The following is a 26,759-nucleotide window of genomic DNA, read 5'->3' on the forward strand; positions in this document are numbered from 1 at the left end:
AAAAAAAAAAAAAAAAAAATCCTAAAATTCTAGGGGATGCAAAACTTTTTTTCCCATAGCTGTATATGTAAATGTATTAAACACCTGCTACAGTAAGTCTTTGTCCCTTAAACACTGATAAAACTAAATATACTTTGAAAAAGATACAACTGCATCACCGCAGCAAACAGTGGTCCGTTAGGGCAGGGGTGGAGTGGGGAATCCTGATCCTGGGGCCGGTGTCTCCTCTGGCTTTTGTTCCAACTGTGCCCTAAATTATTTAATTGGACCAATTATTAGTCTAATTAAGTAATTTAGAGCACAGTTGGAACAAAAACCAGGAGGGACACCGGCCCTCCAGGAACATGGGTTCCCTAGCCTGGCTATAGAGATAGAGATAAGACTCCTATTATACAGCAGTTTGAGCCATGACAGGTTTTTTTTCAGCCCCTCACTTCAATGCAATGAATGTCTTCTGTCTATCCCTGCAGGAGCTATGGGCTGCTCAGGAATAATGTGAGTGCAGTTAAGACATGTCCAGGAAGGTTTGCAGTTGGTGAAAAGGTTTCAATACATGACTGTTGCTGCATCTGAAAACAGCGTTTTGAAACACTCCAAATGGGAAAGCTTGTGTACTGTCAAATGCCCACAGTTCCATAATACACCCATTGAGATAATCAGATACACTCTAAACCTGACCATTCAAGGGTCATAGAACTGGTTGTGAGAACCTGTAACTTGGTGGTGGAAAATGCCCTCTTTTCATAAAAGTGCCCTGCTGACACTGCTGGCATGGCATGTGACTGGTGAGAAAGCACTTTTGATAGTGTTAACACATGATTTTATTTTATTGCGTAAGCAGTAGTCTAGGCCTTTTATATTAACTTGAAAGTGTGTTTTAGTACTTACTGTTGTAATGCTCATTGGACACAACCTGAAATGAAGTACTGGAAACCGTTACATGTTTGATGTCTGCATGACATTACTTTTTGTGTGAACTTACATATTTGTATATGTATACAAATACAAATAAAAAGCAAGATAAATATATATATATATATATATATATATATATATATATATATATATATATATATATATATATATAATGTGCTTGTTTTTAGGTATTGAACTGAACAGGCTGGACCCTGCCCATATCACCAATAAATGTTTTTTTTTTGTTTGTTTTTTTTCCTTAATTCTGCAATACATAGAATTTTATATAGATATACTGTAATCGATGAACAAGAGTTTGGAGAAGATGCCGGTGGGTAGATTAATTAAAATATTAGCAAATGTCAAACTGTTCTAATAATAACTTAAGCAATTAAATTCAGCATCGACTTAATTATGCAGTGAATGAATCTGAAATTCTTATAGTAATGCTGTACTTGGTAGGTCTACTGTTGCTGGTGTATGTGCTTCTACAGAATATACATTGTTACTAATAGTACACTGTGATGTGCCATGTAAAGCCTTTGTGCATTGGCTTCATTCCTTCAATTGCCCTCAATCATCTGTAAATCATGTGTGTGTTAGTTACACACCAAATTAATTTTGTACATTCAGTAAAGCATCGACTTAATTATGCAGTGAATGAATCTGAAATTCTTATAGTAATGCTGTACTTGGTAGGTCTACTGTTGCTGGTGTATGTGCTTCTACAGAATATACATTGTTACTAATAGTACACTGTGATGTGCCATGTAAAGCCTTTGTGCATTGGCTTCATTCCTTCAATTGCCCTCAATCATCTGTAAATCATGTGTGTGTTAGTTACACACCAAATTAATTTTGTACATTCAGTAAAGGTGACTAATTTAAACAACTCTTACTATGCCAGGAAGGACAGGTGTCAGCCTACAGTAAATGTATTGCACTTGTATGTCAGTTAAGGCCTAGGTACAATAATAAATGAGTATTAGTACCAGATTGCGACCAATCTTTTCCTGTAGGTAACCACGAGCACTGAAATGGTGGTTCGCTGGTCACCTTGAGTATTAGAACCTTAAAGAGATAATCACAAAATAGAACTGTGTATCAACTATAAAGCTCATGTCTATATATTGATATGGCCAAAGCAATGCAGCAGTGAAATTACAGATTTTTACTGGACAGCACTTGCTGGTAATGGAGCTCAAATAATACAATACCTCAAAAGCGTACTACCTCTGCGCAGCTGTAGCTTCAAACGTCACAAAACCTCAATATGGTAGTCATTAAGTAATGAATATCATGCTCAGCATCACATTTACTGTAGCATGCAATGTCCAAACAACCTTGCAAATTGAAAGTCCCCAACTCAAAGGCTTTTGGCAGGGACAGCTTTGAAAAAAAAAAAAAAAAAAGAGAGAAAAAAACAACAAAACTGGCAGTAAAGAGTTCATTCTACTTTTACAACACTCACAATTAAACCTGAACATAATACATATGTATACCAACACCCTGAAGTGGTCAAGTCTTAATCATCCAAAATGTCACAAACCAGTAAGTGGCTGTTGAAGCCAAAGTGAAGGGTGCGGTTAGATTTTAACCAAGGAGTTTCCATAGCACTGAAAATATGTTATGAAATAAGTTTCCAGATTAAAAGGTTTATGAGATATTAGTGTTTGTAGTAGATGCGGCATCAGAGGGTTTGCAAAAACATTCAAGCTTTCCTCACAGGTTTGCTAATTATTAAAAAAAGAAAGAAGTATGAATTTTATAACTTTATCCTGAATTTGTATTTTAATTTTGGACCAAACTGAAAAGTAACCCAATCTTTTTCTAGTGAATTTTCTGAACAATGTGGCACCTCATGCTTCTAGGGCTGAATAAAATCAGTGTACTACCATCTTTTGGTTAAAACTGGAACTGCACAGGACTTAGTGCTTTTTACAACGAATATTCCATATAGCTCAGGCTTTTACAAAGTACATAAGGAAGACAATTTTGAATTAAATTCATAATCAGAAATGCGAGCTGCATTTGCTTTTGTTGTTACAATGAATAACAAGATGTAGAAAAATGTAAACACGTTTTTAATTCATTTTATTCTGCTACAAAATACACAGCAACAGTATAAACCGATCTAGAATTTGTCAGGTAAAAGTTCCATTTCTTTTTTTATTCTGTTTTCAATGAGCAGTGCAAGGTTGGTTTCTGTGATAGGAATGTTATGGCTGACGAACACCTGCTTTTTCGTCTTCTTGGCTAAAGTATAAAAACAGAAGAAACAACAATATCTATAGAGCAATATCCGTCATTATACAGCCAATCAAACATCAGACATTTTAATTACTTGTTTTCTTACACATGAGGAACAGTCTGCAAACCGATTCCCATCCCACTTTTACATAAGCTAACATAGAAATAGGCAATCTACAAGAAAATACTCTGTTTAAACGCTGCATACGTGTACCGTTCAATTATTGGATATATTGGATATGTCAAAATGACAACTTATAGACCCTTTGTTGATTTGTTCAAAACTTGCTATGTTAAACATTTTACACCAATGTTAAGTGCTGTAGTCAACATACCTAATCTTTGGGCAAGAGAATTTGAGGTGGTGTCAGAAGTATCCCCAAGAACCAGTGTAGACAATGGTACAGAATCCTAGAGGAAAGAGAAACAAGGGGTCAAATTACAACCAGCAACAACGCTAATAACAATATTAACCGTAAAACAATCGACAGACAATGGGCAATCCTGCTCAAGCGAATCAACTCAGGGTTACATACTTATTTTGTGTTCGTCAGCACACGAAACATGCTTTAAAAAAGAAATAATGACATGAAGCAAGATAGCAAATGTAGTGAGTTAAGCAGGGTAACATTCACTAGATGAAGTAATGCAAGTACTGTCGCAAACTGCAGTGTTTTGATAAGCTACTTCGGTATTGTTTACAAACACAATACCGGTCATTATTGTATAGCAATAGTAATAATAACAATCTATATGACTTACGAATTTGCTACACATGGCCACCGCTAGATTGGAAAGACTTGGAGTCGACCCGACCCAGAGAAAAAAACAGTCTTTCATTTTCATAACGTGGAAATGAACGACCTGTTCCAAAATCTTCTCCGAGAAATTGTGAATCGAAATCGCCCCTTCGGTGGCCGCGGGTTTTGGATGCGCACTTTCTTCTGTTGTCATGTTTTAAAATTTTAAGAGGCCAGCCATTCAAAACAAAACCATCTCAGCTCATATCAACGTGCAAGTCACTTCCTGCTTTGTTAAATCAGACAGTGCCAATCGATAACTACAAACAGGATCACATTTTACAGAAATGCTACTTTGTAAATACTTTTCGACCCTCGTACTTAAAGCAGGGTGTTTTTAGAATAATATACGCTACGTTTTCGTTTAAAATCATGACAATCGAAACATCCATTGGCATATTTTACTATTAAATTACAGCAACCACCGGGAGGAACTCACCACAGGTTTCTCTGAAGATCTTTGACTAGTGATACTACCCCAAGTGGCAGGAGGCCTTATGTTACGATTGATCTACGGACTGTATGTATGCAGGTACAGTTTTTTTTTTTTTGTAAATTTAGAAATTAGGTGAAAATACAAGCTAGTCAGGAGAGATACGATTACATATAGTATATCACTGCAGATATACAGTAGGACAAGATTTTAGCCAAAAGAATACTGGGAAGCATAATCCTATAGACTGCATTCAAGTAGTATAAGATACGTTTTTGCATTCAGTGCTTCTGTACATGGTTTAAAAGCTGCAATTTATTATTATTATTATTATTATTATTATTATTATTATTATTATTATTATTATTATTTACAAGGTCAGCCCCTGAAGAGGTTGCTTATTAATCTGCCGCTGACGTCTGAACATCTCCCACTGGACCAGCTTTCAATTTAGATCCTTTTACACAGGCACTTATGCAGACTTTTAAATAATATCAAAAATGAAAACAAACATATTGCTTAATTGGTTATCGGGAGTTATTGCTTTTTAGTCCTGATTAAAATATAATTTACGTTTCTTTAAAAAATGTATCATTTAAGTTTAATTAAAAATATAATTTAAGTTTTTCAAAATAACAATCTGGACACCTAAGCAGGTTTGATATATGCTCCTGTGAAAAACATATCCAAGGATACCTAGACGTTTAGTAAGGACTTAGTCTGAATGCAGTGCACTGGAACTATTTTTAAAGTGGGGGTGCTTAAAGCCATTGAACAAAACTGTAACCCTTGTATATGATGGATGCCATGCAAAGCCAAGAAGATGCTACCGCACCCCCAGCACCCCTAGTTCCAGGGCCCTTGTCTAAATGGGAAAAGCACATATTTATTTTATTTTATTTCATGTCTTTAAAAAAAAAAAATTAACACCGTAATGCACAAAGCCAGGTACTCGGATACATTACATTGTTGTCGCATTTTCAGAGCAATTTAGACATATTAGTTCTGTGTTTCTAAGCAAGCCAATGCATATTTTCTTCATAAGAAACCCCTCCCATGCAGACCCCACACATACATACACACACACACACACACACACTTTTGGCCAATTGAAGTTTAACTTTAATGAATCTTGTATTACCAGTTGGTAAAAAGCCAACATCACTCAAGAACAGTTTAATTAACATTGTCTTTTATAAATATTTGTAATGTACAAACAGTGGACATCGAATGTGTTAAATCTGCAGCTTTATTACTGGATATAGGTAGGACTATTTTACGATACATTCCAGTATATAACGTGTTAACCAAGTATATACTTACATCTAGTGTCATTCATTTTCATACTATTTGAAGCCGTTACTGATTCTCCTTGTAGATAATTGATATACCAGTACATACTGTATATCTCTATTGCAAAACCTCTATAAGTACCACACCGACAGTGCGTCAAAAACCAATACCACGCTGATTGGCTAGTGGTGATGCGAGTCTCGGCAGATTGACCTGATATCAACCAACCGGCTTTTTTTTTTTTTTTTACGAGGGTCGTGTATGGGCATGTCTGGATGAGTTATATCTGCCGTGGATACTGCATCTAGCTGGAGACCGGAGCATCTAGAACAAACGAGAGGCAGCTTTCATCGGCAAGTACACAGACAACGCAACAGAGCCATCAACATGCGAGAGATCGTGCACCTCCAGGCTGGGCAATGTGGGAATCAGATCGGTGCCAAGGTATGAAATGAGAAAGAAAATAGCTAAAAGCATACCGTCATTTTAAGCAGTTAACCACGGCCAAACTCCAAATACTGTATTTCTATAGGTAGTGTATATATATATATATATATATATATATATATATATATATACAATATACATTTTCTGTTTGTTTATTATATGCTTACAGTGTACAACCCCATAGAAAGGCAGGGGCAACATAGACATTTGGATGTTATTCTTTACATTATTGTACACTTGCCTCTTTCTAAATTTGAGTAGCATAATGTGAATGACCAATAACTAGGCTATCAATCACACTTTTTGATTGGCAGAGTATTACATTTTTCCAATCAGCGTTACCTCCCATTGAGCTCAATTTATATTCAATTAACGCAAATTAATGATAGGCTTGCTGATTGTCTTCTAATCTATAGGCATTTCGTGACACTAGGTGATAGGAATTTTAATTCAGGTCATTTTGGTTTACTGTAAAGTATAGGCTTCTCCAAATAAACTATTTCAATTGTTGAATGCTTTATGTGGCTGTTTTGTAATCGGTTTTGTACGATTATATTATTAATAACATGAAGCCTGTAGTTCGGTTATTACAAAAAGAAAGACTGTCGATTTATATGGCTGTGGTGAAGAATATGGGTGCGGTCTCATTGATATTGCTAAGTGTGGAAGAGGTGTGGTACTTCGACATTTTAATGTAAGCCTACTCTTCTCTACCGTTGAGTTAACAATATAAATAGCTGTATATGTGTGTATAGTCACGTTGTTATTTTTTATTATTATTATTTCACTCCAGTGTTGTGCATTTTGTAGGTTAGTATGTTAAGATGGCAGGGCCCAGCCTATTATTAAAGCTTTTATAGTAGAACTTCAGTTTAATCGATGTGCGCATGTAAAACCGGATCTGGACCTGCTAATACAACCTCTCTATAGACCCCTACCATATCTTCAGCAGATGGCACCATCAGATGAAATGACCTTGTAAATGCCTGACTCAATTAGAAATACTAAATTCAACATTGCATTATTGTATTCCAGTTTTGGGAGGTGATTAGTGATGAGCACGGTATTGATCCTACCGGCAGCTATCACGGTGACAGTGATCTGCAACTGGAAAGAATCAACGTTTACTACAATGAAGCCTCTGGTAACGTATTTGCATTATTAATCAGATCCACTGCTTTTTCGACCTAAGTGTAACATTGTTCTTTACTGATGTTTCATGTAAGTCCTTCACAAATTACTATTCAAAAGCTTGCTTTTTTAATGTAGAAGGATCATTGTTTAAATGATCAAGTTAAATACAATTTAAAAGCAACCTCTTTTTGCCTAGTTATACAAGTATTTAGAGGGAAAGCATACCTAATAGATCTGTCACCGGTTAATTGAACCAACTGTATATTGTAATCACGCGTTCATTGCCCTTGCTGTTTAACCATTACAAAGCGTACAGCTTTACTGCATCACCTACTTTATATGATCACGATGAAGGTGTACAAAGGTTTTACTGTACACTCATATTACCCAATTAAAAAAAAAATTCTACCTGGGAATTGCTGTACTTTTATTTTGCCTGTCGGACTTAGCTGCCCTGTGTGCTAAAAGGCGGCACTGCAGAATATAAGGCAGAAATACATCATTCAAACAGGAGTGAGAAACACAGACGGAACATCACGCATTGTAGCTACATTCACACTTTGCAAAACTAACTTGCCTTTTTATAATTAGCGAATCCACACAAAATGCTAATTTTTACAAGGTTAAATGTGCTGTGCTGTACACAATATGGTAATCTGCGTGACTAAATGACTGCGGACACTTTGAAGAATGTGGACAACGGTGATTATGCCGGAAATGAAGACAGTGAAGATAGTTACAAGAAACACACAGTTCCTATTGCTTTGTCAGTGTGATGAGGCTCAGCAGCTTTTATCCTGGCACAAGCAGTTTTTCTTTCTTGACTGCAGTGGGAGGCTGAGGCAACAGTACACTAGGTTTCTTGTTAGCAGAAATGCAGACCATGGCAAGCTTTGTTTATTGATAATGACACTCTGTTCCTCCCACAGGTAACAAATTTGTACCCCGTGCTATCCTTGTGGATCTGGAGCCTGGCACAATGGACTCTGTCAGATCTGGACCTTTTGGACAAATTTTCAGGCCAGATAACTTTGTCTTTGGTAAGTATTCAGTGAAGCAGCCCCAAGGCCTTTGTTTATTTATTTTTTTTAATTCAATACAAATCTTAATTTACAATTGTAATTCAAGAGTTCTATGGTAAAAAAAAAATGCGCATGATGTACAAACATCCCAATGGATGGATTCCAGGATTGGTTCAGAATGTAGGTCAGTCCATAATTGTAATGGTGACTGGAATTAAAGATTTTTTTTTTTTTTTTTTTTTTTTTTTAATTAAAAAGTAGGTGCCTCTAAACGTTGTTCAGTAGTCTGTATATGGTGGTGGGCAGTTTAAGCTAATCCAATGGCCACACTTGCAGCCCTTGAACATACTCCCGTTATAGTTGATCCTATAGCTGACCCCTTGTGTTATCCTAAAGGAATTCTTTTGCGCTACTGACCAGAAATATGAAACTTTAGTCCTCTAGTGAATAGCATTGTTCCAACTGATGTTGTAATTACCTTGCAAATGAGGTCAACTGGTACTATTCACTGCAGGAAAAGTGCACGTCTGCTGCAGTGCAGGCTTTAGGAATATATTGCCTGTTGGCAAGCTAAGAAGCAGTAACTTCCAGCACAGCTGACTTGATGTGTAATGATTGTTGTTTCTGAATACAAGGTTACTGGTTACTTGCTGTAGTCTCTTCAAGTTAAATACATGCATTTTTAAAGTTGACCACTGTGTAAAAAAAAAGAAATAGTAATAGTCTTTAGAGACCCACAACGGACAGTGTTAAGTGTGCATGCATAATTCCACAAAATAATATGTAGTCATGTGCTGAATGTGGGTCTGTAAGTTAACAGAAGTATTTTCAATCTTAATAGGCTTGTGGAAAGACTTACGGCTTGCTGGTTCAAGATTCATCTCTTTCGATGACACATCAATTTAATTATTTACTCTTTTATATGTTGTTTTAACTCTTCAGGACAGAGTGGCGCTGGTAACAACTGGGCGAAGGGTCACTACACCGAAGGAGCAGAATTAGTGGACTCGGTGCTGGATGTGGTACGGAAGGAGTCTGAAAGCTGTGACTGCCTGCAGGGTTTCCAGCTCACCCACTCCCTTGGGGGTGGAACAGGCTCCGGCATGGGCACCCTCCTCATCAGCAAGATCCGAGAGGAATACCCCGACCGCATAATGAACACCTTCAGCGTCATGCCGTCTCCCAAGGTGTCTGACACTGTGGTCGAGCCCTACAATGCTACCCTCTCAGTACACCAGTTGGTGGAGAACACTGATGAAACATACTGCATTGACAATGAAGCCTTATACGACATCTGCTTCCGTACGCTGAAGCTAACCACGCCAACTTATGGGGACCTCAATCACCTGGTGTCTGCCACCATGAGCGGCGTCACCACATGTCTCAGGTTCCCTGGCCAGCTGAACGCAGATCTCCGTAAACTGGCCGTCAACATGGTGCCTTTCCCCCGTCTTCACTTCTTCATGCCTGGTTTTGCTCCACTGACCAGCCGTGGCAGTCAGCAGTACCGTGCCTTGACCGTGCCTGAGCTGACCCAACAAATGTTTGATGCCAAAAACATGATGGCTGCTTGCGACCCTCGCCACGGCCGATACCTGACTGTGGCTGCCATTTTCCGTGGCCGCATGTCCATGAAGGAAGTGGACGAGCAGATGCTCAATGTCCAGAACAAGAACAGCAGCTACTTTGTGGAATGGATCCCCAACAACGTTAAGACCGCCGTCTGTGACATCCCACCCAGAGGCCTCAAAATGTCCGCCACCTTCATCGGCAACAGCACCGCCATTCAGGAGCTGTTCAAGAGAATCTCAGAGCAGTTTACGGCCATGTTCCGGCGCAAGGCTTTCTTGCACTGGTACACTGGTGAAGGTATGGATGAAATGGAATTCACAGAAGCTGAGAGCAACATGAACGACTTGGTCTCAGAGTACCAGCAATACCAAGATGCTACTGCAGATGAGCAGGGTGAGTTTGAGGATGAGGAAGGTGAAGACGAGGCATAACTGTCCTTTACTGCCAACAACTGGCACGTCAGTTACAGCAACCAAAAGCACATCATTTTAAATCATGCCTTTAACAAGGCTTGATGACTCATGCTTGATTGTTATTTGTTTTGTTTGTTGGATTTTACTTCATAATGCGTTTGTTTTTTCTTTTTAACCTAAACAATGTGAAAGTCATGCCCCGTAATGCACACACAAAATGTTTGATATGAACAGGTGTAAACCATTAAAAGCTTTATACGTTCCACATGTATGCATTGTTTGTGTTAATTAAAAAACTGTGTTTGGGGATTTATCACTGGATTTTATCTATGGTAAAGCCAGTATAAGAGGTTACTAAAGTACAAGTATGTGTCCCTATTAAATTGTCAGATTTTTATCAAAGCTGTGATGGCTGCTTATGTATCAATCAGCTATAACATTTGTGAATTATGAAAAAATATCTATTTACTGTACAAGTACAGGATTAGATATTATTGTGGATATCCACAAAATGAAGGTTTGAAAATGTTCTTTAAAAATGTAACGTAGTGCAATTATAACATAGTGAATATAGAACAGTGCAAAAAGCAAAACATGACAATAATCAAGGAAAAACATTTTAAGGCATTGGGCGATTTGAGCCACAGTAACATATGGAAAGATAGACCGATAGTTCCTCCTGTGAAAGAAGGGCCATACTTACAATATGATTTGGTAGTAATGTGTTGTGTGCCCTACATTTGCTGTCACATTTTGACGTTAGTTGTTCTTGACTACCTAGATTCACTGTTAGGTATATTATGGGCATGTTGAAAACATTGAGAAAGACTTCCGCTGGCATCGTCCTTAAATATACAGTACATTTCTTGCAGTATTTATAACTATTGGGTGTTTAATATTTATGGGTCATGTTATGAACATACATTATAATACAGACACACACATTTCAACAGCAAGTCAATATCGATGTGGCAGTCCTGGATAATATACTGATATTGTAACACAAATACATTTTAAGACCTCACCATGTTTGTACATGTTCTTGAAATAGTTATGATGCTTGAAGACGAATAAGGAAAAAGCAAAACAACTTTAAATTAACAACATTCAAGAGTCAGTGTTTAATTTCACTCTATTGTGTCACTGCAGCAGAAATTCTTCAACTACCTGATTAAATTCTTCTGAAAACCTCAGATGTAAATTGTGTTTGCCCTCTGGCATCAGATGCAACCTGTACAAATATAAATTGAAGAAAAAAAATCAAGAATATCAATTTAAACCAGCAGAATAGTTTTAATATAATAAAGATTACTCAAGCATATGGCTCAACCTAATCATAGACATTCGTTGTGTGCTTTCCCGTTTCTCCAAACATTTCATTGAAATTGTGGAACGCTATTTAGCTTGTAATCAAAAATTAAATACTGAACTAATATTTAAGCTGATCCCTGGAGCCAGCATTACACTTAAGCCATCAATACCAGGCAGGATATCTACATCAAAAGATGGAAAGCAACGCAAACTGTAACTTTAGCTACGTTTAGTTGGCGCTTATCTTGGCGAGAGCTACGTTTTAGTTGGCGCTTATCTTGGCGAGAGCCGAGTTCAAATCATCATAAAGTTTTAACATCTGCTCTCAAGTAATAGAAATCATGGGGTTCAATATTACAATCATCAGAATATGATGACGTCAAAACGACAAGTGGTATTTTAAAATGTCATCATGCATGTGTTAAAAATTCATAGAACACATCTCCTTAATTCTCCAGTCTCATTACATTGCACTATTCGAATGTCCTAATCAAGCTTCAACAGACTTGGTTAAACTGTTTTGTAAAACTCTTCCACTATATCCCCAGTGGATGATATACTTATACCAAAAGCATTATTTTAGTTAAAGGTAATCACATATGTTTTCTATTATTATTTTAAACAGTGTCTATATGATCATTGTGATCGTGACCAATCAAAGAACAATTGAATTTGGAATGGATTCTGATTCTCAAGGATACAAACAAGCAAAGCATTTTTTGTAGTCAAATAAATAATAATAATAATAATAATAATAATAATAATAATAATAATAATAATAATAATAATAATAATAATAGTTAGATACTACATGTCAACAGCATGTATGTTCATAAAGCCATTTGTAATTTTTTATTTAAAATCTTAATCCCATGATAGATACATCAAGCAGTCAACATTTTGTGTAATTCATAGCTGAAGGTGGTTGCCACAGCTACTAAGAGTACACACGGTTTGCTCTGATCTGTAACCAGCAGGATTCAAACCAGGCTGCCTGTAGCCAAGCTTCTGCTGACACAATGACAGTTTACTTAGTAGAAATGACACAGCATTAAGTTAACAAGTCTGCTGCACATGACTACACAGCCTTGGATACTTTACAAAAAACACAGAAATAATATACTTAACAGCCATTTATATTATTATACAAATCCCTTTTTAAAATGGCAGTTTGACTGTGCCTTGTGGAACTCGGAGGATCCTGGCATCTAGCGCCTGTCTGTCTGTCTGGGTTTGTGTTTGTATGAAGATTGTACTGGGCTGTATAAGCCGGGCAACATTTGAGTGTTTCTGCTGTCGTTGGAAAAGCTGTACAGTGCATGCAGCCAGCTGTTCAACTGCTATAGATGAACATTAAGGATAATAATGTAGGACCCTGCTAGAGCCTCATTTTAACTGTCGTTCATGGTATTTAGTCAAGTGATTTTTTTTTTTACAAAGATGATGTACTGACCTCTAGAGAAATGATTTAGCGAACTCTGCTTTCAAGTTAAAAGCACAGATGGCTCTGTCCTGTGTAATGTTAAGTGGCAGATCTTCATGTGTATGCTTCCGTTAAAGCTTGTGGTTAAAGAGTAATATAATATAGTGTTAAACCTCCCTACGTGTTGCTACAACTGTTTTAATAACGTACCTGTAAGTTTTTCATTGTTCACAGCCTGACAACTTTTTACACTTTAAAGTCTGTTTCAAATCTCTTTTCAAAATGCCCGCTCTAGTGCACTGATAGCACCGTGCAACAATTTATTTTTTATTTTTTTTTGTTCCTGGGTAGTAAGTGTTATTTCCTAATTGCTTATGCCTCAAAAGTATAGAAAATGGCTATTATTCCCCACAAACTTTGCTTTTGTGACCAGGACAGTGATATTTTGAAATTTACCTATTTTCCAGAACATTCCAGATAGATTCAGTGCTGAGTAAACTTGGAGTAACTTCTAGAACTTTCCAGTAATATAAATAGTAGTATAAATACAGGGGCCTTAAGCCCACCAGTTCAGTTTAGTTCCGGCTGCCTAAGTGGATACATGTCTGCATTTTTCTGAGATGCCATCAACAGTCTGCAATGGTGGCATTCCTGATGGGTCTCCAAGGCGGTTTTACCAAGTTTCCCTGCTATCTTTGCCTTTGGGACAGCAGGGACACCAAGGCGCACTACCACAGGCAGGACTGGCCACAGCGGACCGAGTTCTCTGTGGGGAGGAACAACGTCAAGTGGGAGCCACTGGTGAACCCCCGGAAGGTGCTGATGCCACCACTGCACATCAAATTGGGCCTTATGAAACAATTTGTCAGAGCTCTAGATAAGGAGTCGGCAGCCTTCAAGAACCTTCAAGACTTCTTCCCTAAGCTGTCTGAGGCAAAGGTCAAAGCCGGTGTCTTCGTCGGACCACAGATAAAGAAGATCCTGGAGTGCAATGAATTCCCCAAGAAGCTCACTAGTAAGGAGAAAGCAGCTTGGAACAGATTTGTCGCAGTGGTTCGGGACTTCCTGGGCAATCACAAGGCCGAAAACTATGTGGAGCTGATTGAGACTGGTGAAGAACTATGGCACAATGGGCTGTAGGATGTCCCTCAAAGTCCATATCAAGCGCTTCCACCAGGATATACTGGACTTGGAACGCCGCTACCAAGGACAGTATAATGAGAACATGATGGGAGACTACATTTGGATGCTGATTCGTGAAAGTGATTTACAGTATAATCGTAAATCTCGAAAAACTACTCGCTTCTAAATCTTTTGTAGTCATTTTTGTATTACTTTAGTATAAATACATGTTAATTTGGATTCATATGTTGTTTTTTTCTGACCTTATGTGAACGAAAAGACAGAAATTTGCCAGTTTTCTCATTGGAAATAGGTACATTTCAAAATATCACTGTCCTGGTCACAAAAGCAAAGTCTGTGGGGAATAATAGCCATTTTCTATACTTTTGAGGCATAAGCAATTAGGAAATAACACTTACTATCCAGGAACACAAATTGTGTTACATAGTGTAGTGTAACAATTATTGCCCACATTGTCAAACAGGTAACACGGCAATAACAATCCATGATGTGGTGTGGAACAGAAAAGCCAGAGCACTTGTTTCTTGTTTTTTTGTTTTTTTTTCCTGCAGCGATTTAGAGAACGGGGCTCAAACCCCAGTGCACTAGAGCAGACTTTGTGAAAAAAGCTTCGAAACAGCGAAACAAATTTAAAGTGTAAAAAGTTGTCAGGATACTAACAATGAAAAGAAAAATTACAGGTACGCTATTTAAACAGTTGTAGCAACACGTGGGGACGTGTAACGCTATATTTTTCGGAACCCGCTACTTACTCTTTAAGCTTCTTGTTTGAGGTTCAGTAAGCTATTTCAGATTTTCACGCCGAATCTGTATGTTAACCATTCCACTGGAATGTTTTCTCTTAGATTCTATTATCAAAAATCTATTGAACTAAAATTATAATAGAACACTATAAAAGTTAATTTTTTTACCATGGTAAAGCAGAAACACAAACGTTCCATTTAAGTGGCAGTCAAAACGTAGAGACGTGGTACTATAGTGGAACTATATGCTTTGGTTTATAGAATGAACAGATATTTTTCTGCTTTAAAAAAAAATAGGGGTTTAAGAATTAGCGGGCCGTATTTTCAGTCTGTATGCCCCTGGTCATAGGGCAGATGGCAGTCATGTACTAGCTCATTGGACATGCTAATTGTGTTATTTTTTTAATCTTGTTTCCCTAAGGGAGTACCACTCTAAATATTTACTAAATAAAGTCACACTCATTACCCGCTGGCTACCCCCATTTCCCTGTGGATCTGTCGTGTGCGTCCTCATAAGATCAATCGCACAGACATCTTTTCCTTACCGTGAGCCTTTGATGTGCTTGTGAAGAAATTCTGCATGAAAGTTTGGGACCATGGGATCCTTTAGCCCCTGAACAATCAATGTGGGGCAGTGAATCTGCGGTAACACCTCCCGACAAATGTTACCTGTAATCCGAGGCAAAGAGAAAAAGTGTTTCCTTACTAGATACCTTTCTGTCAAAAAAAAAAGTTTTTTAAACAACAATGCAACTTCACCTCTTTCTCCTAGTCAGAGACAGCTAAATAATTCCAGTAAATGAATGAACAAGATGTATGATTGTTCACCAGAGATATTATTTTGGTTCACTTCCAGGGGTTTCTGGCATTTCACTACAAGAATAGTTACATATGGAACGTAGAGATGCTTAAAGCATGTGAGTCCACCCCAAAAAAGACCCCCACTATATATGTTTAACATTATTCCTTATTCAAATAAGCTTTCAAGTAAATACTGATTATTTGAGTCGTTTCTGTTCCTGTTGCTTGGGGCTATTGGGCCAGGTTTCGATGAAGCCATCTGCATTAATTAATAGGCTTTTCGGTCTTACCATCTGGTCTCTTAGCAAACTGACAAATGCCGTCCACCCAAGCAGCCCAAGTTTTAGCAAAATATTCTGCACCATACATCTCCTCCATGGGTTTCCTCATCCTCTCACTCCATTTAGAAACATCACGGACAGCTAGAGCACAACACAACAAAGTAAGTGTATTGAAGTAAGTGGCTTAAACAGCTTCTATATCACAGAATCAAATACTGAACTAAATATTTTCCATAGGGCTCAATATTACACAATCATCAGAATATAATAATGCCAAAAAGAGTCAAAAGTCATGCCAAAGTCATGTCAACCTGCATGTCTTACAAATTCATAGAAAAAAAAGAAAATACTGTAGGGTAACAAGCTTGTGACATGGGAGTGTGCTTACAGTATATATGAGATAGGTGAATGGGCTTCAATGTTTTTTTTTTTTTTTTTTTTTAACAGTTCAAGAGAAAGCAAAGAGTGAAAATCTATTAGAAATCTAATTACAAGGCTTTAACATGGTCTTTTACGAATGTTACACAATGTCAACTTGCCATGCTGGTGTACAATAATTCATATTATTAAACATATCGGCCCCCACTTTTTGCATTCCAATATGTAACACAATTTTTGTTCCTGGGTAGTAAGTGTTATTTCCTAATTGCTTATGCCACAAAAGTATAGAAAATGGCTATTATTCCCCACAAACTTTGGTTTTGTGACCAGGACAGTGATATTTCAAAATATCACTATTTCCAATGGGAAAATGGGCAAATGTGTGTCTTTTCATTCACATAAAGTCAGAAAACAAGAACATATGAATCCAAATTAACATGTATTTATACTAAAGTAATACAAAGATGACTACAAAAGATTTAGAAGTGAGTAGTTTTTCGAAATTTACAATTATACTGTATTTACGATATAATTGTAAATCTCTAATACATGTTAATTTGGATTCATATGTTGTTTTTTTCTGACTATGTGAACGAAAAGACACAAATTTGCCTGTTTTCTCATTGGAAATAGTGATATTTTGAACTTTACTTGTCCTGGTCACAAAAGCAAAGTTTGCGGGGAATAATAGCCATTTTCTATACTTTTGAGGCATAAGCAATTAGGAAATAACACTTACTACCCAGGAACAAAAAAAAAAAAAATTGTTACACGGTGTAATTAAATGCATGCTGATTGCAGATGTGGAAACCACACTTCGATATCATGATTCTGCGGTGAATGTGTAAAACATGTACATCTCTGTATGTTGTATTCAAAAGGTAAAAAAAAACACAAGGAATTTTTTTTAGGATAGTACAGATTGCGATCAGTACGAGTTACTAATCTGAACAATATCCAGTTCCTACTGGCTTGATTTAGTGAGAGTATACTGTATTATATTTGTATAGGTATCAATAAAAAAAAAAAAAAAACCTTACTGTTGGAAAACATGGATCGAGAATTGATTAGGAGTTTGCTACACATGTGGACTAGCAGAGCTATACTGGTGTTCTTTTCTGAAAAGAGACTAATATTGCAGATAGCAGACTGTTTGGTTCAAATTGCATGTACTGCTAACAATTGATAGAGACGTTACGTCTACAACCTTTTTGCCCAACACTGACTGCAAGCTAACAAGATAACAATGCTGTGAACTACAATTAGCACAGGCTCTAAAGACTTCAGAGAGATCAAAAGAGATAATGCCATTGGGATCAAAAGAGGTCTCAAGAAGATAACAAAAGGCAGATGTATGGACCTTTTGTCTCCAGGAGTGTGAAGAATGCTGAATAAGAATCTGAGGTTGTCACACTAGCCTACACACACAGACACAATAAATTAAATTACCTTTGCAATTGGTTAAGTGTCAGAAAAAGGGGTGGTGGACCATCTATACAGAAGGGTATTTAATGTCATGCAAACATTGGAATGATGAGTATTCTGTTTGTCCTGTACCTGGGACCAGACTCCCTGCATATTTCAATAAACCTGGCAACTGATTGAAGAAAAGGGCTCTGTGCATTTTCTTGAATCTACTTAATCACCATCATTTTTTGTAAGTTACTTCACTTACCATTATAAAGCTTGATATCATCTTCTGTGATATAAGCGTTTGATCCCCAGACAACCAGTTTGTTGATGTGAAAGGTATACTGTGCAGCGGCAATTAGGGCAGTTATTCCACCATCACTCCACCCCAGCATGGAAAATCTACTAAAGTTTAATGCCTGAAAATCAATAACAGACTCTTTAGGGCATTTAAACTGCATGTCTGAACATGCAGTGTTCCGTATGTTTTTCATTTTTATTTTTTTTAAGAAGAATGTTACTTTGCCTATATTAGAACTGGCCTGCATTAGATCCACTGCGTCCTTGGCATCTCGATGGAAGAACTCAAGTGGGAATTCCCGGTTTGGAGGTATAGAGCGCCCATATCCTCGGGGGTCCCATGCTACTATGGTGAAGTGGTCTTTATTCAAAGACTTGAGCTGAGGTCCAAAGTCAGTTTGCCCACTCCCTGAAATACAATACAACCATGCAATACACTAACATGTGAGACAATCCAAAACCGCTTCACAGCAAACTTAATATCTAAAAATGTGGTATCACTATGCAGAAAGCTTTGTTAAACAGTTATCTACCTAACTACCGTTGTACTTTTTATATATATGAATGAATACATAACATTGGTACCCAAAGCTCCAGGAAGAAGTAAAACACCATGGTTTCCTCTTCCTGTCTGTTGGTAATGCAGACTGACTCCATTGACTTCTTTTTTGGCTGATATTACTGAAGTGCTGCAAGAGAAAGAAGAGGGTTACACTGACCATTAATATGTTGGGTGAATATGAAGCAAAATATGGAAAAATGAAATGAAAACTGCTTTGTTTGAAATAGTTTTGGAGCAGTGATTCTAGATGTATTTGAGTTATTTTAAAATGTGAGGCGGTTCAGTTTTTTTTTTCCCTCGGGCTACATCAGAATCTGTGATGACTGCAGAAACCTGGTGAGATGCTGCAATGCACAATGCAGTACCAGTATCTGCACAGGTACAGTAGAGCAGGTCTTCCCAAACTAGGGGTCGGGGATGGTTTCAGAGGGCCTGTAGCACTGACAAACGACCCTGACAAAGCAATGTTCCCCAGACCGGGGGACCAAGAAATTTACAGAAAAGCTGATGTCTGGTGCTTACGGTTTCACCTTGTTCCTGCACTAACAGTACCATTATACAACAAAAGTGAGTTATTGTAAAGAGAACAACATTGGCAATAATGTACTTTTTTAATTATAACATCAATGTGTATATATATATATATATATATATATATATATATATATATATATATATATATTATATATATATTAATTGCAGGGTGTCTTCATTGTGTGTTTTTTCAGCAGAAATTCTTGATATATGTTCTTCCCCCTATATAAAGTAAACCAGACCACTCCTGCTTAACTTTACAGGCAGGTTTGTGTTACATTTGCAGTCAGACAGTGTATAACTAAGTAGAGTCACTATGAAGCAGTTTCTCAAAAGTCCGAGAAATGACATAGCGAAAGCAGTCGTAGATATCTGTACTGATAGAAACAAACAACCTCTGAACAGCCATACACAAACAAAATGGTGCCCAATTCAATCGCATTTACTTATACAAAACCAAACCAAACATTAATGCGCTACTGTACACGTAGTTTATTTAAGTTATTGTAACTTTTTTTCTTGTTTGCTATAAATATGGCCTAGTAAAATTGTCTTATAATGTTTTACATTACAACTGACAAATCTGACTTTACAAATGTTAATCTTTTGTTTTACTGACTGTAGAAAGACGAGTGAAATTTAGGGATTTCACTGTCAACACTAACCACGCTTAACCAACGCTTTGTTCAAAAGTCCACCGTGTCATGTATGAATACAACAAATATTTAATAATAAATATATATTAAATAATATAATAAATAATATTTAATAAAACATTATTTGGTAAAATCTGTTTTAAAGAGTTACCTGTAAAACAAAACAGGTTTCAGTGAACTAAGCAATATTGCTCTTGTGCAAGCTGAAGTAAAAGCAGCACAAGCCAGTGTTTTCCTGCAAAGCCTCCACGCCATCTTCCCTTGTTATTTTATTGTCCCAAGCACATAGCTATCTAAAAGGAGACAGTGACCCCTACAGGGCAAACTAAATATCACTTATTTTTCAAAGAAATGCTGCAGTCGGCTAAAAAAATTAGGCTACTGTGTAAAAATGTTAAAGAAAAAAACATGAAGAGTGATATGGCTATATAGAGGGAAAGGGCGGGAAAGGATAGCTATAAAAAAACATTTTGAGTGCAGAAAGACTTGCAAAGTACATTTGAAGAATCAGTAGCTGGCCAGTGAGCATAGAGATTGTAATAAAATGGTCCAAATAAACTTTCTCAACTAGGGCTGTAAGTACAAATCTATAGAAAAAAGTAGTGTTTCAGCAGTATTGTAATTGATAAGCATATCTCTCTAAATATATGGAAAAATGGAAATATACACATATGTACGTACGTCCATAAAAGGCAGACCTCTCAATGACCTGAGGTAAAAAAAAGAAAAAGAAAAAAGAAAACAAATATATTGTAGTCTCTCTTTAATACAGGGAGGGACTTCATGGCATACCACTGGCACATGCCCATGCATGCATTCAGCTGTATTGAAGTATCCCTTCTCCACCCCTCTGGCCAAACCCTCAATGATTTAAAACAATTTCCCTTTCTCTTTACTCCAAGTATATTTAGTTTGCCCTTTGTTTAAAACTCTGAATAATGATTGACCTAAAAGTTGAGATCTAAAAGCTAGTTTTGGCTACATAGCAAATAGCCATGTGTTAGTGTGGCTGTCCCCGTCTTTTTATTGAATGATTGTAGACCCCAGACTCCAGCATCTCTTGTCATTCAAACATTAATTCTAATTATATATGAACTACTAAATTCATATGAAGTAAACATATAATCACAAAATATTAATCGTTATTCACAATTCATCCAAAGCACTAAAGCCCGTCAGAGTTTGAGAAACTGCAAGATAATGACACCCTGATTGTGCCAAGAATTGTTGCGTTTTTGGGGTAACCCATATTCTGAACTTCCTAAATGCTGTTTAGTTCCTATATTTGATGCCACTTTGGTATTCTGTGGTTTCTATTTTGTGAAATAAAAACACTGTAGTTGTGTTGCTAAGAGACTCAACATAAACAATCCACATATGTCAGAATGACTTACAATTAGAATATCTATTAGAACAGACAAGTGGTTCTCAAGATATTGCCATTAATACCTTTTATTTACAGCATGCTGAAGTTTTGTAAAATTGTGTTTCATTAAATTCATGCAAAAGTAGCTTTCAAAAGCTTGGCCAATCAGGTGCTGACTGGCAAAGAGATTCTCACACACATACAAAACGTCTTTAAATTGTTGATTAGTGCATAAGGGTCCAGATTTTAAATAAAAAACCTATACAAATGCACATATCTTCATGGAATGTCTGGGAATTCCTTGAAAGTCAGGAATTATTGCTTAAATGAGACTGACATTTCTCAGGCGACTTCTTGATTTTCCAAAATGTATAAACATATAATGCTTTAAGTTATTGCATGACCATTGCCCCAGCTAAAAATGGGTCTGAATTAGACTTAATGTATAACAGAAAAAAGTGTTATTTTTTTATTTATTTATTGAGATAATACAGTTCAGCGAGACACATTATACGTGTAAGACATTTTTAATGAATAAGACAACCCATTTTTTAAATCATTTTTAAAACTTACCACTATAGGAAAATAATAATAATAGTGATATTATAATATTGGGGCAGTCTGGGTAATAGCAGGAGATCTTATAAAGCGTTGTTCCTAGAAAACACCAAATTTCAAGATATTAGTAACAACTGACTGCAAAAAAATATAATTTTTCTTCACATGGATTCATGATTCTTCAAAATGTCACTTTTTTTCTTTCTTTTTTTTTATTTTTTTTTTCGCTTTTTTCACTTTTCAAAAGTATCAATTTCTCTGTTGGCTTAAAACCCTGCTGTCCTCCATCTTTACCCTGTTTAGCCACTTTTAAGCACTCTGAGATAGCTTTTCATTTTTTTTTTTTTTTTTTTTTTTTTTGAGTGTAAAAACAGTAGCCCAGATCCAGCTGTACTAAAAGTGGTCTAAACTCAAGGGGGCTGTGCAACGCGTTGGTCTCACATTTGCTACGTAAACTCGTCGGCAACACCCCTATTGTCAGCATCAAACAGACACAGTCTGTTTGTATTCCAAAATACAAGCAGACTTTTTGTGCTATAATGTGAAAATATATTGAGCAACATATTGTACTGTACACTGTTACTATTTACGGGGTCATGCTAAAAGATGCAACTTCCTTTCTGTCCACCAGTTGTAGCTTTATGACTATACAATGTATCTGTTTACATACTACACCATCCATCAATAAGTGGAGTCGCCACGGGGCAGCGCTGGGGTGACTCACTAAATTCAGCCCTGCATTCACATTTGTCTTGCTCTGCAATCTACACTAGGGATTGCGATTCGACACGGTCGTTTCAAACTACATATTTTCATCCCAGGGCGCAGCGATGCGTGCGACCCTTCCCCCTCAACGTTTGTCTTTTATGCACACATACAATGTGGCTATTTGGCCAGTAGGGGTCACTCATTACAAAGCCCATGACCACTGACGCGTTTGATTTTGCCTTGTATGCTGCTGCTTCTAAGAATGAGTTTGTTAACAAGTGTTTTGCCAGCCGTCATTTCGGCTCTGTTCGCTTCAGTTTCACTCACACTCGCCAAACATAATTTCCCCGGTTGTACAAGTCATAGAGTGATCATCAACAGCTCATTTGAAAGCTAAGAACTTGGACTAATTAGCTGTCATTTATGTATTTATTTAAAACGTTCTGTCCTTCAAAATCTTTTGGTTGGTTTAGCACTAGCACATTACAACATTACAACCTTTTGGGTCTGTCACTGAGGATGGTAGGCATGGAATACGCTTTTTAAAGTGGGTTTTGAGTAATTATATAGAAATTATATATTAATTAAACTAGAAATAGCAAACTAAATTGAATCCATAAACCCAAAGTGTTGGTCTCCTCTGCTATTCTGTCAGGCATGCTTAACTATGCAACCTTACAGGCTTGATTCTGTCTGGCTGGAAGCAGGCTGGCCTACCTATGCATATTCAGTGGATCAGTGAAATAGTTTCAGCATCAGTATAAAATAAATGCCTGTAGTTGTGGACTGGTTGCCTGCCAAGGTCAGTGGGCCAGATGCCCGCTGTTACTTTTCTCAGATGCATGTAAGAAGGATGTTCTTGATGAGCACCATGCTCTTGATACCCATAGTAATGAATGTAATATTCTCTTGCAGTCAACAGTTTTGTCTGAAACTTGTAAAAAGAATTGGAACTGACAATGACAGGTAGATAGATTTTTTTTTTTTCTGATTATGCTTGTTCTATTTTTTTCTTGTAAAAAAACAAAAAAAACAAAACAACAACCGTATATCACTCAGCAAGGATACATTTAAAACATGTTGTTTTTCAAAATAAATGTAAGATTTTGACCCTTTTAAAAGTGCTGAAAATAATATATATATATATATTTTTTTATGTTATGAGATTGTCAATTTCAATGTTGCTATGTTGGCTTAATGTTGTCTGTGTACTTTGTTTGAACTTAAACTTGTATGGTCAAAACCAGATGTTTCTGTGACATTCTAAAATATAAAAATAAATCTAAGTATGTGAAAGACTGCGGTTAAGAACTGGTTTAAGTCGCCACTGTGGCGACAGTAGCCCAGAACTCTGTGGGATATTCTTTGACTGGTACCCAATTTTATGACAGGTATGACGGGGCTACACTGTTCCCATGAAAATATGCTTTGTACTCTGTTTGCATAAACTATTAAATACCTTGCATTAACATCCTATCACTCGGTGTCTGTGTATTCTTTCCTGGGGTTCTCATATCTAAAACTCGCAAGTTAATACATGTGAGACAATGCTGCCATCTGGTTAAAGTCAAGATGTAAGTTATAAGATAGAGGGGTAATTGATGGAAAAAATATGAGTAGCGCAGTTATCCTATAGCTAGCGTTGTAAAAAAATTAAAAAAAATAATTCACTGTATTTTAGTCTTGTTTAAAATTCATTGTTGATTTAATATTAAAAATCCAAGGTACGTGGTATTTTTATTTTTACTGTAACACTTTATTGCATTTTAGCATTTAACTGGAATACAGCTTACACGATCAGGTGATGATGATTTTTGCATAAAGAACATTCACATTTCTTTTTGGCCAGCTGCTGAAGCTGAAAAAAAAAAAAACAAGTACTACTATATACATAAATATCAATATCTTTAGCAGCACCTGTACCTAATGGTCATAATTTGCACTATTCACCATGTGACATAGACTCCACAAGGTGCTGGAAAGTGTCTTCATAGTTGTTAATTCATTCAGTCATTAATAGTTCGTGCAATTGGTGCAGAGAATTAAGCAGATTGTTCAAGATCATGCAAACATGCTCAATTGAATTGAGATCTGGGATTTGAGGTGGCCTTTGAAGATGTCTGACGTGTGAAGGAGATGTCATGCTCCTCAAACCATTTGAGCACAATTCTGGCATAACGGATGGTGCATTATAATCATCTAAGTAGCCATCGACATCAGAGTAGAAGACTGCAGTATTGTTAGGTGGACTTGATCCACAGTGATGCTTAACTGTGCCATTTGTCTGGCTCTTCAGAGTAATCAAGGGACCCAGCCCTTATAAAAGTTTATCCTAGCATGGTGAAGCATAGGTAAGCATTGTAAAGAATAGTAAGGTATGGTAAAGCATATTTAATTAAACGTGGCAAAAGATTAAACTATGGTAAATGCATGGGAAAAGCATGGGAAAACTGCAAAAATACATGACCCATGATGCCCAGGGCAATGTCAAATCCAATCAGGTAAAGTAAAACCAAATACCTAACGTTAATTCCCTAAAAAAGCAAACACATTTGGTCTATTATTAAAAGAAAAATAGTTTCCATAGTTAAAGCTGCAGTGTAGCACAATATTGTTATATTCTTGTTATTTACAGTTCAGCGTCCCGTGAACTCTACCAGGAAACAGGCCTTGTGAGCACTCCAGTTGGTTTAGATTCCCAAATTAATTTTAATTTGAAAACGTCTTGTCACTTTTTAACTGTATAATCCAGATTTATTCCATTCGCTTTTAGTTTTTGTGTTTGATTTGGAAATTCCAGTATTTAATGAAAACAGGTTGCCTAGTTAAGAACTAATGTGTGTTGCACTGTCTGCTTTTAATTAGAACGATCAGCCTAAATTACTAAACTTTTATTACTGCATACAAAAAGGAGAAGAACTTGCTCTTACAAAGAACAGCCAAAATTGCACACTCACTCTTTGTCCCTCAAACACTAATCTATAACCTAGAAGAAAAAATAAAGTTAATGGTTAGGAAAGTAGGTATTGTATATTGACAAGGACCTTATTATCATACAGCAATCTTCGTTAGATTCAAGGGTACAAGTTCCATGTATAGTTGTAAGAAATGGGTCAATTTTATCAACCTGTATCCTGCTGGGATAAACCACAACTGGATTTTATTAGCACCTTTTACAGCACTGGGGAACCACCATGGGTTATATGAACCGCTTATCTGTGATTACCCTTGGATTACAGGTACCCATAATAATAGGTGGCTGATGCAATACAGGGCAATTTCACAGTACTGTACAAGTCTCTAATACAATCCAGCAATATCCTAACCGGGTGGAGTAAAGGTTAATCAAATTGACACCAGATGTTACAGCAAATGCATTCTTGATACCTTCAAGAATATGCAAAGCCAAGCACTGGTCAGACACCTTGAGAACAAGGATAAAAAAAACTGGATCAATTAATTATCTGTTTCTTCTCACCTAATTTACAGGAATTCAAATTCATTTTTATGCATTTAATAATTGAATTCCAATTCATGGATTTCATCATTACCAGTATTAAAATGAGCAACTACGTGAGACCAGATTATTTGCAGAGATGCTAGACATCTGTGGGTAAATTCACCAAAAAGCAATCATATCAAAGTGCATGTATAGCTGTACATATCAAGTGTGGATAACAGTGAAACGGTACATTATAAAATGATGAAAGGTGCTGTGGTAGTTGACTAAGGAATTAATTTTCTTTAAACCAATCCATCCATGTGCTGATGTCTAAATAATTAATTTTGTATAGGTCTAGATTACTACCTAGACATTCATTATTTATTTATTATAGACTTAATTCTTTCAGCACAAAGGGTTTATTTCAACCAACATCAATCCGGTATAAGCTGGATTTTTAAAGCATTTTAAAGCACAGGAAAGGAACAAAACTGAATAATGTAGCTACAGGGATCTGATAGGTTGAGCCATCTTGTTTTGTGTACTTCAGGCTTTAGATGTAAGATGAGACGACTTACGTTTTCATGATATTGACGCTTGCAGTGTATTATCTATAACATTGGTGGAGGATATACTGTGTATCCATTGTGATTAACACCAGGGTTTTAGCACTTACAAGGTAATAGGGGGCACCAATGTCATCAAGGCACATTGCAGTGAGGGGGAAGAGTCTGGGAGGGGAGTGTCCACCCTGCTACTGAATATTCTGAAAAGGGATAAAAAGGTGCATTCTGGTACATTTTTGCATGGTTTGAGCATGTGCTAAACGAGTAGTGGTCTGCTTGTAGTCTGACAAAGTAC

General features: G+C 36.8%; 3 protein-coding genes across 3 annotated transcripts; 1 reads left to right on the top strand and 2 right to left on the bottom strand.

Moving 5' to 3' along the window:
- Window positions 1-2,992: 2,992 nt before the first annotated feature.
- psmg4 (proteasome (prosome, macropain) assembly chaperone 4) lies at window positions 2,993-4,413 on the bottom strand. The gene is made up of 3 exons (XM_041245172.1): window positions 3,928-4,413; window positions 3,501-3,576; window positions 2,993-3,171 (listed from the first exon to the last, which is right to left on the bottom strand). Exons 1-3 carry the CDS (start codon window positions 4,117-4,119, stop codon window positions 3,050-3,052), a joined length of 390 nt encoding a protein of 129 aa, XP_041101106.1. The 5' UTR covers window positions 4,120-4,413; the 3' UTR covers window positions 2,993-3,049.
- A 1,528-nt stretch (window positions 4,414-5,941) lies between these two features.
- On the top strand, window positions 5,942-10,544 carry LOC121313045 (tubulin beta-2B chain-like). The gene is made up of 4 exons (XM_041245169.1): window positions 5,942-6,135; window positions 7,174-7,282; window positions 8,202-8,312; window positions 9,237-10,544. Exons 1-4 carry the CDS (start codon window positions 6,079-6,081, stop codon window positions 10,295-10,297), a joined length of 1,338 nt encoding a protein of 445 aa, XP_041101103.1. The 5' UTR covers window positions 5,942-6,078; the 3' UTR covers window positions 10,298-10,544.
- A 609-nt stretch (window positions 10,545-11,153) lies between these two features.
- On the bottom strand, window positions 11,154-20,103 carry bphl (biphenyl hydrolase like). The gene is made up of 7 exons (XM_041245170.1): window positions 19,976-20,103; window positions 18,658-18,761; window positions 18,315-18,481; window positions 18,038-18,191; window positions 15,991-16,122; window positions 15,445-15,568; window positions 11,154-11,510 (listed from the first exon to the last, which is right to left on the bottom strand). Exons 1-7 carry the CDS (start codon window positions 20,077-20,079, stop codon window positions 11,420-11,422), a joined length of 876 nt encoding a protein of 291 aa, XP_041101104.1. The 5' UTR covers window positions 20,080-20,103; the 3' UTR covers window positions 11,154-11,419.
- Between the last annotated feature and the right edge of the window lie 6,656 nt (window positions 20,104-26,759).

This window comes from Polyodon spathula, chromosome 3, assembly GCF_017654505.1.
Source record: "Polyodon spathula isolate WHYD16114869_AA chromosome 3, ASM1765450v1, whole genome shotgun sequence".
In the NCBI taxonomy this organism is placed as follows: Eukaryota; Metazoa; Chordata; class Actinopteri; order Acipenseriformes; family Polyodontidae; genus Polyodon; species Polyodon spathula.